The 19,369-nt window shown below is 33.1% G+C and overlaps 1 protein-coding gene across 2 annotated transcripts in view; it reads right to left on the bottom strand.

Moving 5' to 3' along the window:
- The window catches only part of NDST4 (N-deacetylase and N-sulfotransferase 4), a 387,829-nt gene that overhangs the window by 273,959 nt on the left and 94,501 nt on the right, over positions 1 to 19,369 (bottom strand). For both annotated transcript variants that reach the window (XM_051964927.1, XM_051964928.1), the window contains exon 2: positions 7,084 to 7,171. In XM_051964927.1, the coding sequence (XP_051820887.1) occupies positions 7,084 to 7,171 (88 nt within the window). The remainder of the gene's footprint in view (positions 1 to 7,083; positions 7,172 to 19,369) is intronic.

The raw sequence follows: 19,369 nt of genomic DNA, 5'->3' as shown, positions 1-19,369 counted from the left end.
TGGATGACTACCTCCAAAAATATAGGCTTCCCAGATTATCAGAGGAGGAAGTAAATTGCTTAAATAGTCCCATTTCAGAAAAAGAAATAGAACAAGCTATTAATCAACTCCTTAAAAAAAAATCCCCAGGACCAGATGGATTTACATGTCAATTCTACCAAACATTCAAAGAACAATTAGCCCCAACGCTTTATAAACTATTTGAAAAAATAGGGAATGAAGGAGTCCTACCAAACGCCTTTTATGACACAGACATGGTACTGATACCTAAATCAGGTAGGTTGAAAACAGAGAAAGAAAATTATAGACCAATCTCCCTAATGAATATTGATGCTAAAATCTTAAATAAGATATAAGCAAAAAGACTACAGAAAATCATCCCCAGGATAATACACCATGATCAAGTAGGATTTATACCAGGAATGCAGGACTGGTTCAATATTAGGAAAACTATCAGTATAATTGGCCATATTAATAATCAAATTAATAAAAACCATATGATCATATCAATAGATGCAGAAAAAGCATTTGATAAAATCCAACATCCATTCCTATTAAAAACTCTTGAGAGTATAGGAATAAATGGACTTTTCCTTAAAATAATCAGTAGCATCTATTTAAAATCAGCAGTAAGCATCATATGTAATGGGGAAAAACTGCAACCATTCCCATTAAGATCAGGAGTGAAACAAGGTTGCCCACTATCACAGTTACTATTTAATATTGTATTAGAAATGCAAGCTTTGGCAATAAGAGTTGAGAAAGAGATTAAAGGAATAAGAATAGGCAATGAGGAAACCAAATTATCACTCTTTGCTGATGATATGATGGTATACTTAGAAAACTCCAGAGACTCTACCAAAAAGTTATTAGAAACAATCCACACCTTTAGAAAAGTTGCAGGATACAAAATAAACCTACATAAGTCATCAGCATTCTTATATATCACTAACAAAACCCAACAGTTAAGAGTTACAAAAAGAAATTCCATTTAAAGTAACTACTGATTGTATAAAATATTTAGGAATCTATCTGCCAAGGGAAAATCAGAAACTTTATGAGCAAAACTACAAAACACTTTCCACACAAATTAAGTCTGATCTAACCAACTGGAAAAATATTAAATGCTCTTGGATTGGGCGAGCAAATATAATAAAGATGACAATACTACCTAAATTAATCTACTTATTTAGTGCTATGCCAATCAGACTCCCAAAAAACTACTTTGATGAACTAGAAAAAATAACAACAAAGTTCATATGGAAAAACAAAAGGTGAAGAATTTCAAGGGAATTAATGAGAAAAAAATTAAATGAAGGTGACCTAGTTGTACCAGATCTAAAATTATATTATAAAGCAGCAGTTACTAAGACCATCTGGTATTGGCTAAGAAATAGACTAGTTGATCAATGGAATAGGTTAGGTTCAAAGGACAAAGCAGCCAATAACTTTAATAATATAGTGTTTGACAAACTCAAAGACCTCAGTTTCTGGGATAAGAGTGCACTATTTGACAAAAATTGCTGGGAAAATTGGAAATCAGTATGGCAGAAACTAGGCATTGACCCACACTTAACACCGTACACCAAGATAAGGTCAAAATGGGTTCATGACCTAGGCATAAAGAATGAGATTATAAATAAATTGGAAGAGCATAGGATAGTTTACCTCTCAGACCTGTGGAAGAGGGAGGAATTTATGACCAAAGAAGAACTAGAGATCACTATTGACCACAAAATAGAAAATTTTGATTATATCAAATCGAAAAGGTTTTGTACAAACAAAACAAATGCAAACTTAGAAGGGAAACAATAAACTGGAAAAACATTTTTACAATCAAATGTTCTGATAAAGGCCTCGTTTCCAAAATATATAGAGAATTGACTCTAATTTATAAGAAATCAAACATTCTCCAATTGATAAATAGTCAAAGGATATGAACAGACAATTCTCAGATGAAGAAATTGAAACTATTTATAGACATATCAAAATATGCTCCAAATCATTATTAATAAAAGAAATGCAAATTAAGATAACTCTGAGATACCACTACACACCTGTCAGATTGGCTAGAATGACAGGTAAAGATAATGTGGAAGGTTGGAGGGGATGTGGGAAAACAGGGACACTGATACATTGTTGGTGGAATTGTGAACACATTTCTGGAGAGCAATTTGGAACTATGCTCAAAAAGTTATCAAACTGTGCATACCCTTTGATCCAGCAGTGTTTCTACTGGGCTTATACCCCAAAGAGATACTAAAGAAATGTTTGTGACAGCCCTGTTGTAGTGGCTAGAAGCTGGAAAATGAAAGGATGCCCATCAATTGAAGAATGGTTGAGTAAATTGTGGTATATGAACGTTATGGAATATAATTGTTCTGTAAGAAATGACCAGTGGGATGAATACAGAGAGGACTGGCGAGACTTACATGAACTGATGCTAAGTGAAAAGAGCAGAACCAAGAGATCATTATATACCTCAACAACGATACTGTTTGAGGATTTATTCTGATGGAAGTGGATCTCTTCTGTAAAGAGAGCTAATTCAGTTTCAATTGATCAAGGATAGACAGAAGCAGCTATACCCAAAGAAAGAACACTGGGAAATGAATATAAACTGCTTCCATGTTTGTTTTTCTTCCCGGGTTATTTATACCTTCTGAACTCAATTCTCCCTGTACAACAAGAAAACTGTTTGGCTCTGCACACATATATTGTATCTAGGATATATTGTAACTTATTCAACATGTAAAGGACTGCTTGCCATCTGGGGGAAGGGGTGGAGGGAGGGAGGGGAAAAATCAGAATAGAAGTGAATGCAAGGGATAATGCTGTAAAAAATTTCCCTGGCATGGGTTCTATCAATAAAAAGTTATTTAAAATTTTTTTTTTAAAAATTAAAAAAAATCCTTAGTTTTAAGATTCTAAGCAGCTGGGGAAGAGCCAAGATGGTAGAGAGGACACTTGCATTTATCTAAGTTCTTCCTTGCCCTTAGACTACTTTTTTCATGAAATGGCCTCAGAATTAGTTTTTGACTGAAAAAAACCCTCAAATATTGGGAGTACAATATATCACCAATAGAAGACATCCTCGAAACTCACCAGGAAAGGTCTGTTTTTGCTCCTGGGCGGGGATGATTAGTTAGTCCCAGACCTCAGGCAGGCCACTGCACAGAAGGCAGCTAATGCTGAACAGATCAGAGAGTGGTGGGGTGTGATTTCAGCCAGTAGAAAATGTGTTGAGAGAACTTTACCACAGTGTGAGCTACTTTGCCCTGGCAAGCAAGCCAATAGATCACCAGAGAAGCTATAATCACAGGGAGTAAAGCCTATAACCCCAAAATGCTAGAATCTTGGGACCTGGCCACACCTTCCCATCTCGGGACTGACTCAGTACTCTCTCAGAGCACAACCACTGTGCAGATGCAGTGCAGCCATTGCTGTCCCATTGCTGCTTCACTGATACTTCCTGTTGTCTGTAGACGAGTCTTGGTAATACCATACTGCCCAAAAACACAGACCACACTTGTTGTTTTTTGTTTGTTTGTTTGTTTGTTTGTTTTCTTTGTTTCTTTTTTGTCAAAATGAGTAAAAAGTTAAAGTGAGCTATAACTATAGATAGCTTTTATAATGATAGAGAGAAGACTTCAAACCCTGAGGAGATTAAAAACAGATTGTCTCTAGATGAAACCCCAAAAGGAGATATGATCTGGTCCCCACCACACAAGGCTCTCATAGAAGAAATTAAAAAGGCTCTTACAAGAGAATTAGAAGAAAAATGGGGAAAGGAAAAGGAAGCTTGACAAGGAAGTCTGGATAAGTCATACTATTCATTAAAAAATAGAGTAGATAAAGAAATCAACTCCCCGAAAAACAGAATTAGTTAATTGGAAAAAGAAAATAATTCCCTAAAAAATAAAATTGGTTAAATGGAAAAAAATTCTACAGAACAAAACAACTCATTTAAAAACTCAATTGGACAATTACAAAAAGATATAAAAAAGTAAATGAAGACAATAATTCATTTAAATCAAAATTGAACAAATGGAAATGAATGATTTGAGGAGACACCAAGAATCAGTCAAGCAAAACCCAAAAAATTAAAAAAAATTAAAAAATATTAGATACATACTTGGGAAAATAACAGAGATAATCTGAGAATTATTGGACTTCCTGAAAATTATGATGAAAAAAAGAGCCTAGACACTATTTTTCAAGAAATCATCAAAGAGAATTGCCCAAATGTTATAGAAATAGAGGGTAAAATAGACATTGAAAGAATTCATTGATCACTTGAAAGGGACCCAAAAACCAAAATTGCAAGAAATATTGTGGCTAAATTCCAGAACTATCAGGCCAAGTAAAAAATACTACAAACAGCTAGAAAAAACAATTCAAATGTGGAGGAGCCACAATAAGGATTGCTCACGATCTAGCAACATCCACATTAAAGGATTGAAGGTCCTGGAATCTGATATTCCAAAAGGCTAAGAAACTTGGTGTGCCACCAAGAATAACTAACCCAGCAAAAATAAGCATTTTTTTTTCCTAGAGAAGAAGATGGACATTCAATGAAATAGGTGAATTCCATCTATTTCTGACAAAAACAGGAACTAAACACAAAGTTTGATCTCCAAATATACGTCTCAAGAGAAACATAAAAATGTAAAAAGAAATCTTGGGAACTTTATTTCTGTTATAAATATACATAAAGAACACATGTATAATTTAGTTTTATAGTTATAATATAAAAAAGAAACTAGAAGTGGAAAGGAAATTGTACCAGAAAAAGGGTAAAATGGGGGGAGGGGTACTACATCTCACAAAGAGGCAAAGGAAACCTATTATATCTAAGAGAAAGAATGGAGGGGGTTGATCATAATGTGTATCTTATTCTCATTAGAATTGGTTTAAAGAGAAAAAATATTAGACATATTTGATCTACAAAGAAACTTCTCTCACCTCACTGAAAAGTGGGAGGGGGAAAAGTGAAAAGGGAAGGAGTAAGCTAAGTGGAAGGGAATACAGAAATTGTGAAGAAAAGGGGAGAAACTGTAAGGTGAAGGGAGGGATCCTAAAGTGGGAGGGCTATGTGAGGCAAGTGCTACTCACACGTTTAATACTGGGGAGGGGAGTAAGGGGGAAGGAAGGGAGAAAAGCATGAGCCGGGGTTAACAAGATGGTAGGAAATACAAAATCAGTCATTTTAACCATAAATGTGAATGGGGTAAACTCCCCCATATAGTGGAGGCAGATAGCAGACTGGATTAAAAGCTAGAATCCTACAATATATTGTTTACAGGAAACACACTTGAAGCAGAGTGATACATACAGAATCGAGGTAATAGGGTGGAGCAGAGTCTACTATGCTTCAGGTAAAGTAAAAAAAAAAAAAAAAAAAAAGCAGGGGTAGCTACCCTGATCAAAGATCAAGCAAAAGCAAAAAATGATCCAATTAAAAAGAGACAAGGAAAGGCACCATATCTTGCTAAAGGGTAGCACAGATAATGAAGCAATATCATATTAAACATATATGCACCAAGTGGTGTAGTATCTAAATTTTTAAAGGAGAAGTTAAGAGAGCTGCAAGAAGAAATAGACAGCAAACCTAGAGATCTCAACCTGGCACTCTCAGAATTAGATAAATCAAATCACAAAATAAATTAGAAAAAGTCAAGAGGTAAACAGAATACTAGAAAAGTTAGGTATGATAGATCTTTGGAGAAAACTAAATGGAGACAGAAAGGAGTACACTTTCTTTTGGGCAGTTAATGGAACCTATACAAAAATTGACCATATATTAGAAAATAAAAACCTCAAATTCAAATACAGAAATAGTAAATGCATCCTTTTCAGATCATGATGCAATGAAAATTATATTCAGTAAAAATCCAGGGGTAAATAGACCAAAAAAATTGGAAACTAAATAATCTCATCCTAAAGAATGATTGGGTGAAACAGCAAATCATAGACACAATAATTTCACGCAAGAAAATGACAATAATGAGACATCATTCCAAAATGTGTGGGATACAGCCAAAGTGGTAATAAGGGGAAATTTTAAATCTCTAGAGGCCTACTTGCATAAAATACAGAAAGAGAAGGTCAAAGGGAAAAGTTGGAACAGAAGTGATTGCTAGAGACAATGTTAAAAAATTTCCCATGCATATGTTCTGTCAATAAAAAGCTATTTAAAAAAAAAAGATTCTAAGCCTTCATGATCTGTGAATTCATGACATCTAACATCTTTATAGATAAAATAGCATATGCATACACATATGTTTATGCATATGTATATATATCCATAGATATATTTAAAATCCAAAATAATAATTTCATCATTATTGTTTTAAATGGGATTTAAGATTTTTCAAAAAAGAAAAGAGAGGCATCAGGGAAAGGGCAATATTATATTCTTCAAACTTCTATTAAACCACATAGAATATTTTACATTAAAAGCCCTTTTTGGGAAAATAAGCTAAGTAGATGTGGAAGAGAGAGAGAGAGAGAGAGAGAGAGAGAGAGAAAGAGAGAGAGAGAGAGAGAGAGAGAGAGAGAGAGAGAGATTGAATATTGAGTTGGTATGATTGAGGCTGAAAAGACTCATTCATTTGAATGAATGTTGGTAAAAAAAAAAAAAAAGGTAATTATAAGGGAGAAGAGTAACTTTACACAAATAAAAGGTAGACTCGAGGTCCATTCAATTGCTTTAAGTAAATCCTTGTCTCATTACCAATTCTTTACGCAAAGTAAATTTACAATAATATTTATCACCTCTGATATCTTAAAGATACTATCTTCATTTTATATTTCTTTTCACTTTGATTGCATTTAGGAAGACAAGTAATCCAACTGTGTATAGAGTGGCCATGGTTTTTCTGATTCTGTAAAAGTCATTAATATTCAGGCCCTCTAAGTCTCCTTGTTAAGAATTTCTCTGCCAAAGTAGACAATCCTCTACTGGCTTCAGAATCAAGATTGCCTTGCTTTAAGGTCCTCTGCATTAAAATTTTAGCCATTCTGTTTCTGCTACAGAGTGCCCTATTTGTAACTGCCTGAGAGCACAAAGTTCCTTCTTACCTGTATGGTAAAACTTCCCTGAAAATCCAAGGTTGAAGGTAAAATTTGCAACCTGAGTGCGCAGTAAATTTTGAGTCTCTAGTAATGCCTGAAATAAATAAGAAATTAACATGGGTTTAGAAAAATAAATATGAAGTTTTGGAATCTTTCTATTTCAAATGTGTGTATCTGGATGAAATAAATTAATATAGACATACATATTATTTGAACTTGAGGGAAATTGAATGTATACACTAGGTATAGTGTGAGTACCTAAGAGGCATTATTTCCCCATAGCATAAAAATACATTATATACATTTATTTTCATTATAGGCTTGAGACATTCCTTGGATTTCAGTTCCTAGGAATTCCCATTCTTGTGAATGGAAATTTTCTACAGTGATAGGTATAATATAAAACCAACGATATGAAGAAAGTAGGAAGACACTTTTAAATTATTTTCTATGGATCTAGATGTGAAATAATCTGGGATATAAAACTATGGAAACACTTTTCCTCCCATTCACAGCCTCATATCTAATTAAAAAAGAAATCAAATGTGTAACTTAAACACTAGTCCATTTAGAAGTATGGGTTTGGATATAGGAAAAATGTTAAAATAACTCTGTTTAACCTACTTACCTGTAGATATACTATAGATATGAACTCTATATGGTCTTAAAATCATTTTGAGATATTTGTATTCCCTTGAAGTTTAAGTATCAAAATAATTTTCCCTCAATTTCTTATTAACTGGAAAGATCAAAATAGATTTATATCAGTCTTCTCATTTGTTATCTGCTTCAAAAAAGGCATAGTAGTTGGCTTCCTTATCATCCTTTCCTTTGATATTTCTATTTCAATGTCTACAGCATAATTTTCTCTCTCAATTCTATTTGATCTTTGTTTTTTATTTTAATTTATTAATTTGCCAAATCTATTTATTCAGAATAGAGTTTTTTGGCTATTTTTGCAACATAATAGTATACTTTAGGAATAAAAGCCCTGACATTCAGAGATCCTAGGTTCAAATTTCTAGATCACTTGCTAAACATTCAGGTTAATCTAGATATCAGTTTGAAACATAAAGGTGATAAACCAGATATTCTCTTAATTCTACAATTATACAAAACAAGAAACTGATTTCATATTGGTAACTATTTGATGACATAATTTTTAGACATTTAATTCTTCTAGACTTCTCACTGACTATTTTCTTAGGTTAGAAATTTTTAAAGGTCTCTATTAATTCTTTAAGAAGTCCTTTGAATATTGATAATGCGTAAGGGGAAAGATATTGTGACTTTTTTTTAACTTTCTTTTTGAATATGTGGTATAAAGGATGGTTTTCTGTTTTGAAGATAGGGGATATATTCCCCAGATGACATCCTTTTCTCTAGGTTCTATTACTATGTTCTTATTATTATATTGTGATCTGCCCACACACAATATATGCTTTCCCTTCTAAGAAGCAAGCATTTTAAACTTTTTAGAGAATGTTATGTTTAGTAACTTGAAACCATATAATAACATTGATAAACTATTGGCATTAAATAGATGCACCTTTGTATCTGGTAAAAATTTGTTGTTAGTGGAGCTTTGCATCTTTTTCCCCAAAGAAAATGCAGAATGCTACTTTCCTCCTGTTTAATTTTTATATCTCTAATAGTCCATTTGTATTGTTTGTCTATGATTTGTATCTATGTATTTAAATCTATTTATATCTACATAATAAGCGACACATGGCACTGTGATATTAGTATCTATATAATAACTTTACTTTGAGTGTGGGGGGAAAAAGATTTTTTAAAAAATTTTTATTTAATGATTACTTTATATTGACAACATTATCCCTTGCACTCGTTTCTTTTCCGATTTTTTTTCCCCTCCCTCCCTCCACCCCCTCCCCTAGATGGCAAGCAGTCCTTTATATGTTGGGTATGTTGCAGTATATCCTAGATACAATATATGTTTGCAGAACCGAATAGTTCTCTTGTTGCATAGGGAGAATTGGATTCAGAAGGTATAAATAACTCGGGAAGAAAAACAAAAATGCAGATAGTTCACATTCGTTTCCCAGTGTTCGTTCTTTGGGTGTAGCTGCTTAAAAAAAAAAAAAAAGATTTGTAAAGAGTTTTTCAGATCACTCCTGCCATACTTTTATTTGTTGACCTCCTTTCATTGTTATAACTAAATGATATTGCTTATTGGATTTCCCACTAAGATTGTTTAAGTTATTTTAACTTCTCCTTTTCCTCTCCTTGAGAGGGTGATACTATGCATATTCTTCCATCCATCTTTGTTAGCCTCTTTACATCTTCTTTTAGTCCAAACTAATATGGCCCTTAGCCCTTGGTAAATAAGTCATTTTGTTATTGTTGACTGAGGTGTTCCATGAAGTCTATTGATTTCTTTGTAGTAGCAATTAATTTATATAAGTTAAATTTCTGTTTGAAATTGTTGTAGAATGAAACTTTGTCTTTTCTTCTATCTGTATTTCGTTTTCCATCATCAATAACTTATCTGAAGATATCAGGATTGATTTTTTCAAAGGAATGGCATCTTTTTTTCATTTAAAAAAATCTTTCTCTTAGCTTTGTACTATTTGACCTTTTTTCTAACAGGTTATTGTTCTAATTGTGTATAGCCAACTACTGAAGATTGAAATAAATATTAATTTCCTATGTTGAGCCTTAGGTTCACATAACATTTTTTCTCCCTTCCTTCCTTCCTTCTTCCTTTCCTTCCTTCTTCCCTCCCCTTCATTCTTTCTTCCTTTCCTTCTTCCCCTTTCCTTCCTTCTTTCCTTCTTTCTCTTTCTTTCTCTCTTTCCTTCTCCCTCTCTCTCTTTCTTCCTTCCTTCCTTTTTTCTTTCTTCTTTCCTTCCTTTTTTCTTTCTTTCTTCTTTCTTTCTTTTACTTCCTTCTTTCTATTGTTCTTCCTTCCTTCCTTTTATCCTTCCTCCCTTCCTTCCTCCCTCTTTTCCTTCCTTCCTTATTTTCTTTCTTGCCCTAGATATTCATCAGATCTTGAGATACAATTTATAATTATTTTCATAATGATCTTTTTGGAATTTTTTGGTGGACCTTGTAATATAAAATGACTGAATGTCCTATGAAAAGGTTTTTCTTATTGTTTTTGGGTGAACAACTCTATCATCTGTTATTTGCCTCTTTGAGGAGAATCTATAATTCATTTTTCTTTACCCACAACTTCCTTTTCCTAACAGCTTTATTTATGTTTACAAGATCGAGTATGATTTAGTTTTTCTAATAGAATTTTTGGGACAATGAAAAAGGATCTATAATATCAATTGCTAAAACAATATCTAGAAATTTACTAAAAAAAACCTTATTCATTATTAATATCTCTTTTCTGTTATCCTGGCACTGTTACTACAAAAATTTTACAGGATTTAGGGAAATTTTATATTTTTGAATTATAGATCACTTTGCCCATAAAATTCATTATCTTGTTCTGCCAAGATGTGATTTAATTATATAAATATTTCAAATACCTATTCAGCTAACCATCATAAGCATAACTGAATCTTTCCTACCCTGGTAGATCCACCCAAAGCCTGTGACCCATTGAGACAGATTTCAACAAGCCAAGATCACCTCTACAACAAGATCCATTTGAATAAGCCTTCTTTGCCTTTTTTATTATGGACACCTGAAAAACTAGGTATCTCTTACAGAATTATAATTTTCAATACCTTAAATAAATCACATGTGATTACCAAAGAACGAATTTTATTAAAATAGAGTAGTCAAAGATTGGATTAAGAATAAATAAATAAATAAAAATAAAATAAATCTTTGTAGAGATTGCCTTTAATTTTACTCTGAAAACAATTTTAATGTTTAAAAATAAATTACAAATATCACTCAATGAAAAAAGTTCTTGTCAATCAAAGTATATATATATGTGTGTGTGTGTGTGTGTGTGTGTGTGTGTTTGTGTGTGTGTGTGTATTCCTATTCACATTCCAAAACAAGAATTTGTCACACCTAATTATTATTATTCATGGTCCATTGTGTTTACAAATTCTTACTCAGTAGAGAAAGTCTCATGAAAGCAAAATAAAACAAAATCTAAAACAGCCATAAAATTGACACAGCTAATCTTCAGAAAGAGAAAAGTTGCCAGACTGAATTTGAAAGCTTTTGAGTGTGGTTGAATTGCTAGGTTTTGTCGTCTGCTGGGATTATCTTTGAGATCTCAGGATCACTTGCTTGCCAAGAGATGTGAAACTCAAAAGAGTCTTCTTTTGGTCCAACTTAGATTATTTGGTCCAAGTTAGCCACATTAAAAACTTGTAAGACCCCTTCCTTTAAAAGAAGATAATCTGAATTCTGTATCTGTAATTTCTGAAAGGAACATTATGAAATGATTATATGTTATGAAATAAATATGAAACATTATATGAATTCTAAGATCAACATAACAATTCAGATGTGTGTGAAAAAAGTTAGCTTTCAAAAAAAATTGAAAGAGGATTTTTCTCATTATTAATAAGAATGGGAAAAGGAAGAAAGAAAATTGAATATAGAGGGGATAGAAAAGCAATAATAATAGTTAATAATTTATAGGGCACTTCAAAGTTTACAAAATATTGTACTATTTCATCACATTCCATTGTTATACCAACCCTATGAGATAGGCATAAGATCATTTACTGATGTTCAGAATAAAGTGATGGAAAGTGAATGCTCAAAAGTTTAACTACTAAGTTTTTCTGATGGATTTTGAACTTGTTATCTCTCCTGATGTCAGGTACAAAATCCTTTTCATCATAGCATACTGCCTTTAGAAAAGCAAGTTAGTCACAAAATATATTTTGGAGAAAAAGTTACCAGAATAATGAAGTTAAGCGAGAATCTAGAATATTATATGCATGTGTATATATATATATATAAAATGCTGGGAAGAAATGAAAATATTCTGAAATAGTAAGGGGCATGTCAAATAAAAAATCATGTGCAAGGAAGAACAAAAGCTAATTAAACCAAGGGGAAAAAAAGATATATATATACACATACATATATATATATATATTTTAATTTTTATTTATAATTACTTTATATTGACAGAATCCATGTCAGGGTAATTTTTTTTTTTTTACAACATTATCCTTTGCACTCGTTTCTGTTCCAATTTTTTTCCCCTCCCTCCCTCCACCCCCTCCCCTAGATGGCAAGCAATCCTTTATATGTTGGATATGTTGCAGTATATCCTAGATACAATATATGTTTGCAGAACCGAACAGTTCTCTTGTTGCATAGGGAGAATTGGATTCAGAAGGTATAAATATCCCGGGAAGAAAAACAAAAATGCAGATAGTTCACATTCGTTTCCCAGTATTTTTTCTTTGGGTATAGCTGCTTTTATCTGTCATTTATCAATTGAAACTCAGGTCTCTTTGTCAATGAAATCCACTTCCATCAAAATATGTCCTCATACAATATCGTTGTCGAAGTGTATAATGATCTCCTGGTTATGCTCATTTCACTTAGCATCAGTTCATGTAAGTCTCGCCAGTCCTCTCTGTATTCATCCTGCTGGTCATTTCTTACAGAACAATAATATTCCAGAGCATTCATATACCACAATTTACCCAGCCATTCTCCAATTGATGGGCATCCATTCATTTTCCAGTTTCTAGCCACTACAAATAGGGCTGCTACAAACAGTTTGGCACATACAGATCCCTTTCCCTTCTTTAGTATTTCTTTGGGATATAAGCCCAATAGAAACACTGCTGGATCAAAGGGTATGCACAATTTGATAATTTTTGGGGCATAATTCCAGATTGCTCTCCAGAATGGTTGGATTCGTTCACAACTCCACCAACAATGCATTAGTGTCCCAGTTTTCCCGCATCCCCTCTAACATCCATCATTATTTTTTCCTGTCATCTTAGCCAATCTGACAGGTGTGTAGTGGTATCTCAGAGTTGTCTTAATTTGCATTTCTCTGATCAATAATGATTTGGAACACTCTTTCATATGAGTGGTAATAGTTTCAATTTCATCCTCTGAAAATTGTCTGTTCATATCCTTTGACCATTTATCAATTGGAGAATGGCTTGATTTCTTATAAATTTGAGTCAGTTCTCTATATATTTTGGAAAAGAGGCCTTTATCAGAACCTTTAACTGTGAAGATGTTTTCCCAGTTTGTTGCTTCCCTTCTAATCTTGTTTGCATTAGTTTTGTTTGTACAAAGGCTTTTTAGATATTTTTTTTTAAAGTAAAAAGAACTCCTTAATTTCTTAAATTTCTTTAATTATATCTAAATTTCTTAAGTTTTATTAAGGCAAAAATCACATGAGCAAAGATTAGGAAATTAAATTTAATTTAAAAAATCAGATAATTTTTTTTAGATGTCAATGGGGGTGTTCTGACCAAGATGGCAGAGAGGACACACACATCTATTTAAGCTCCATCTTGCTCTCAGAATATTTTTTTCATGACAAGACTTCAGAATTAGTGCTTGACTGAAAAAAACCCACAAAAAAATTACCAACAGAAGATATCCTCGAAATTCATCACAAAAGGTATGTTTTTGCTTGTGGGAGGGGATGGTTAGATCAGGTGCAGGCTGAAGACAAATAGTGAGAGTACCCAAGGCAGCTCACACTGAGCAGACCTGAGAGGGTAGTATGTGATCTCAGCTGTTTCTGCTGGGAGAAATTTATCACAATGTGGCTACTTTACCCTGGCAGCAAGCCAGTAGATCAGCAGAGAGGCTATAAATACTTGGGGTGAAAACCATAACCCCAAAAAGCTAGTATCTCTCAGGACCTGACCAAACCCACCCAGAGGGACTCAGCACACTCTCAGAGTCTCAGAGTGCAGACACAGCTCGGCCGTTGCTGTCCTGCTAGTGTCTCACTGCTGCCCCCTGCAGTCTGTAGAGAAAGCTCAGTAATACCATCCAGCCCCTCCCCCCCGAAAAAAAAGCAGACTGAATTTTTTTTTGTTAGTTTGTTTTCTTTGATTCTTCTTTGACAAAATGAGCAAAAAAATAAAACAGGCTCTAACATATGGATAGAGAGCAGACTTTAAACCTGATAACATTAAAAACAAACTGTCTCCAGATTAATGCCTAAGGGGAATATGATGTGGTCCTCAACACACAAGATTCTCAGAGAAGAAATTAAAAAGGCTCTCACAAGAAAGCAAGAAGAAAAATAGGAAAAGGAAAGGGAAGCTTGGCAAGAGGATCTGAAAAATGGATAAAGAAATCAAATCCTTGAAAAACAGAATTAGTGAATTGGAAAAGGTAAACAATTCCAAGGAAAACAGAATTAATGAATTGGGAAAAGAAAACAGTTCTCTAACAAATAAAATTGGCAAAATGGAAAAAAAATCCTTAGAACAAAACAACTCACTTAAAAACTCAATTGGACAATTAGAAAAATATATTAAAAGCTGAGTGAAGAAAATAATTCATTAAAAATTAAAAGTGAAGGACTGAGGAGACACCAAGAATCAATAAAGCAAAACCAAAAAAATGAAACAATGGACAAAAAATGTCAAATGCTTCTTGGGAAAACAACAGATCTGGAAAACAGATCTAGGAGAGACAATTTGAGAATTAATGGACTTGCTGAAAAATATGATGAAAAAAAGAACCTGGACAGTATTTTCCAGGAAATTATCAGAGAACTGCACAGATGTTATAGAAACAGAAGGTAAAATAGACATTAAAAGAATTCATTCATCACCTACTGAAAGGGACCCTAAAATCAAAACTCAAAGAAATATTGTGGCTAAATTCCAGAACTATCAGACGAAGGAAAAAATACTACAAGCTGCTAGAAAAAAAAATCAATTCAAATATAGAGGAGCCACATTAAGTTTTACTCAGAATCTAGTAGCATCCACATTAAAGGATCAAAGGGCCTGGAATATGATATTCCAAAAGGTTAAGGAACTTGGTATGCCACCAAGAATAACTTAGCCAGCAAAAATAAACATTTTTTTACCAGATGGACATTCAATGAATTAGGTGAATTTCATCTATTTCTGATGAAAAAACTAGAACTAAACAAAAAGTTTGATCTCCAAATATAGGACTCAAGAGAAACATAAAAATATAAAAAGAAATCTTGGGAACTACATTTCTGTTATAAAGATACATAAAGAATACATGTATAATTTGTTCTAGAAACTATAGGTGGAAAGGAAGTTGTACCAGAAAAAGGGTAAAGTGGGGGTACTGCATCTCACAAAGAGGCAAAGGAAACCTATTATATCTGAGAGAAAGAATGGAAGGGGATGAATATAGTGTGTATCTTACTCTCATCAGATTTGGCTTAATAATAAAAATATTAGACATATTTGATTTGCGGAAAAATTTCTCCCACTTCATTGAAAAGTGGGAGGTCAAAAGTGAAAAGGGAAGAAGTAAACTAAGAAGAAGGGGATACAGTAATTGTGAAGAAAAGGGGTAAGAAACAGAGAGGAACTGTAAAGTAGGGGGAGGGATCCAAAAAAAGGGCGCTAAGAAGCAAGTGGTGTTCACAAGTTTAATTCTGGGGAGGGGGTAAAGGGGAAGGAAAGGAGAAAAGAATAAGCAGGGGTTAACAAGATGGCAGGAAATGCAGAATTAGAAATTTTAACCATAAATGTGAAATAAATGTAAACTCCCCCATAAAGAGGAAGCGGTTAGCAGACAGGATTAAAAGTCAGAATCCTATAATATATTGTTTACAGGAAACACACTTGAAGCAGGATGATACATACAGAGTAAAGGTAAAAGGGTGGAGCAGAATCTAGTATACTTCAGGTGAAGTAAAAAAAAAAAAACAGGGGTAGTCATCCTGATCTTAGATGAAGCAAAAGCAAAAATTGACCTAATTAAAAGAGATAAGGAAGGGCACTATATCTTGCTAACGGATAGCATAGATAATGAAGCAATATCAATGTTAAACATATATGCACCAAGTGGTGTAGCATCTAAATTCTTAAAAAAGAAATTAAGAGAGCTGCAAGAAGAAATAGACAGCAAAACCATAAAAATGTTAGAAAAGAAACAAATTAAAAATCCCCAGTCAACAAATTTATAGGAAATCAAGCCATTCTCCAATTGATAAATGGTCAAAGGATATGAACAGAAAATTTTCAGATGATGAAATTGAAACTATTACCACTCATATGAAAGAGTGTTCCAAATCATTATTGATCAGAGAAATGCAAATTAAGACAACTCTGAGATACCACTACACACCTGTCAGATTGGCTAAGATGACAGGAAAAAATAATGATGAATGTTGGAGGGGATGCAGGAAAACTGGGGCACTGATGTTTGTTGATGGAGTTGTGAATGAATCCAACCATTCTGGAGAGCAATCTGGAATTATGCCCAAAAAGTTATCAAACTGTGCATACCTTTTGATCCAGCAGTGTTACTTCTGGGCTTATACCTCAAAGAAATACTAAAGAAGGGAAAGAGACCTGTATGTGCCAAAATGTTTGTGGCAGCCCTGTTTGTAGTGGCTAGAAACTGGAAATTGAAGGGATGCCCATCACTTGGAGAATGGTTGGGTAAATTGTGGTATATGAATGTTATGGAATATTATTGTTCTGTAAGAAATGACCAGCAGGATGACTACAGAGAGGGTTGGAGAGATTTACATGAACTGATGCTAAGTGAAATGAGCAGAACCAGGAGATCATTATAGACTTCAACAACATTACTGTATGAGGATGGATTCTGATGGAAGTGGATTTCTTTGACAAAGAGACCTAACTCTGTTCAATTGATAAATGATGAACAGAAGCAGCTACACCCAAAGAAAGAACACTGGGAAATGAATGTAAACTATTCGCATTTTTGTTTTTCTTCCCAGGTTATTTTTACCTTCTGAATCCAATTCTCCCTGTGCAACAAGAGAACTGTTCGGTTCTGTAAACATATATTGTATCTAGGATATACTGCAACATATTTAACATATATAGTACTGCTTGCCATCTAGGGGAGGGGGTGGAGGGAGGGAGGGGAAAAATCGGAACAGAACCGAGTGCAAGGGATAATGTTGTAAAAAAAAAATTACCCTAGCATGGATTCTGTCAATAAAAAGTTATTATGAAATAAAATTTAAAAAAATAAAATAAAATAAATTACAAAAAAAAACCAGTCAAACACGAAACTTGAAATTCTAAAAATAAAAGGAGTGATTAATAAAACTGAAACTTAAAATAAAAACTATTGAATAAATTAATAAAACTAAGAGTTAGTTCTATGAAAAACCCAACAAAATAAGCCCTTAGTAAATCTGATTTAAAAAAGGAAAGAGGAAAATCAAATTGTTAGTCTTAAAAATGAAAAGAGAGAACTTGCTACTAATGAAGAGGAAATTAGAGCAATAATTAGGAGTTATTTGCCCAACTTCATGCCAATAAATTCGATAACTTAAATGAAATGGAAGAATACTTTAAAAAATATAGCTTGCAGAGATTAAAAGAGGAAGTAGTAAATTGGTTAAACAGTGCCATCTTACAAAAAGAAACAGAACAAGCTATTAATCACTACCCTAAGAAAAACTACCCAGGACCAGATTTACATGTGAATTCTACCAAACCTTTAAAGAACAATTAACTCCAATGCTATATAAACTATTTGAAAAAAATAGGGATTGAAGGAGTACTACCAAATTCCTTTTATGACACAGACATGGTACTGATACCTAAAACAGGTAGGTTGAAGACAGAGAGATAAAATTATAGATCAATCTCCCTAATGAATATTGGTGCACAGATCATAAATAAAATATTAGGGAAAAAATTACAGAAAATCATCCCCAGGATAATACATTATGACCAAGTAGGATTTATACTGAGGATGCAGGGTTGATTCCATATTAGGAAAACTATTAGCATAATTGATTATATCAATAACCAAATTAGCAAAAACCATATGATCATCTTAATAGATGCAGAAAAAGCATTTGATAAACTCCAATATCCATTTCTAATAAAAACACAAGAGTACAGGAATTAACGGACTTTTACTTAAAATATTCAGAAGCATATATTTAAAACCATCAGTAAGCATCATATGTAATGGAGATAAACTGGAACCATTCCCAGTAAGCTCAGGAGTGAAACAAGGTTGCCCAATATCACCATTATTATTCAATATTGTATTAGAAATGCTAGTTTCAGCAGTAAGCTTTCATATCTAGTATATCCAAGATACAATATATGTATGCAGAACCATACAGTTCATTTGTTGCACAGAAAGAATTGGATTCAGAAGGTAAAAATAACCTGAGAAGAAAAACAATAAGCTTTGAGAAAGAGATTGAAGGATTTAGAGTAGGTAATGAGGAAACCAAATTATCACTCTTTGCAGATGATATGATGGTATACTTAGAGAACCCCAGAGATTCTACTAAAAAACTATTAGAAATAATTCACAACTTTAGCAAAGTTGCAGGATAGTAAAAAATCCATATAAATCTTCAGCATTTTTATACATCACCAACAAAATCCAACAGCAAGACAAATTCCATTCAAAATAACTTTTGATAGAATAAAATATTTGGGAATCGATCTACCAAAGGAAAGTCAGCAATTATATGAGCGAAATTACAAAACACTTTGCAAACAAATAAAGTCAGATTTAAATAATTGGAAAAAGATTAAGTGCTATTGGATAGGCCAAGAGAATATAATAAAGATGAAAATGGTCCCTAAACTAATCTATTTATTTATTGCTATGCCAATCATATTCACAAGAAACTATTTTAATGACAGAAAAAATAACAATAAAATTCATATGAAACAACAAAAGGTTAAGAATTTCAAGGGAATTAACAAAAAAAAAATCAAATTAAGGTAGCCTAGCTGTACCTGATGTAAAACTATATTATTTTAAAAATAACTTTTTATTGATCGTACATATGCATGGGTAATTTTTTACAACATTATCCCTTGCACTTACTTCTCTTTCCACTTTTCCCTTCCCTCCCTCCAACCCCCTCCCTTTGATGGCAAGCAGTCATGTTATAGTCTATGTTAAATATGTTATAGTATATCCTAGATACAATATATGTGTGCAGAACCGTATAGTTCTCTTGTTGCACAGAAAGAACTGGATTCAGAAGGTAAAAATAACCTGAGAAGAAAACCAAAAATGCAAACACTCATTTCCCAGTGTTCCTTCTTTGGGTGTAGCTGATTCTGTGCATCACTGATCAATTGGAACTTAATTATATCTTCTCTTTGTTGAAGGTATCTACTTCTGTCAGAATACATCCTCATATAGTATAGCTGATGAAGTGTATAATGAT

This window comes from Antechinus flavipes, chromosome 6, assembly GCF_016432865.1.
Source record: "Antechinus flavipes isolate AdamAnt ecotype Samford, QLD, Australia chromosome 6, AdamAnt_v2, whole genome shotgun sequence".
Lineage (NCBI taxonomy): Eukaryota > Metazoa > Chordata > Mammalia > Dasyuromorphia > Dasyuridae > Antechinus > Antechinus flavipes.
Note: the sequence above shows the minus strand (reverse complement) of the source record. Positions and strands in the feature narration are given on the sequence as shown.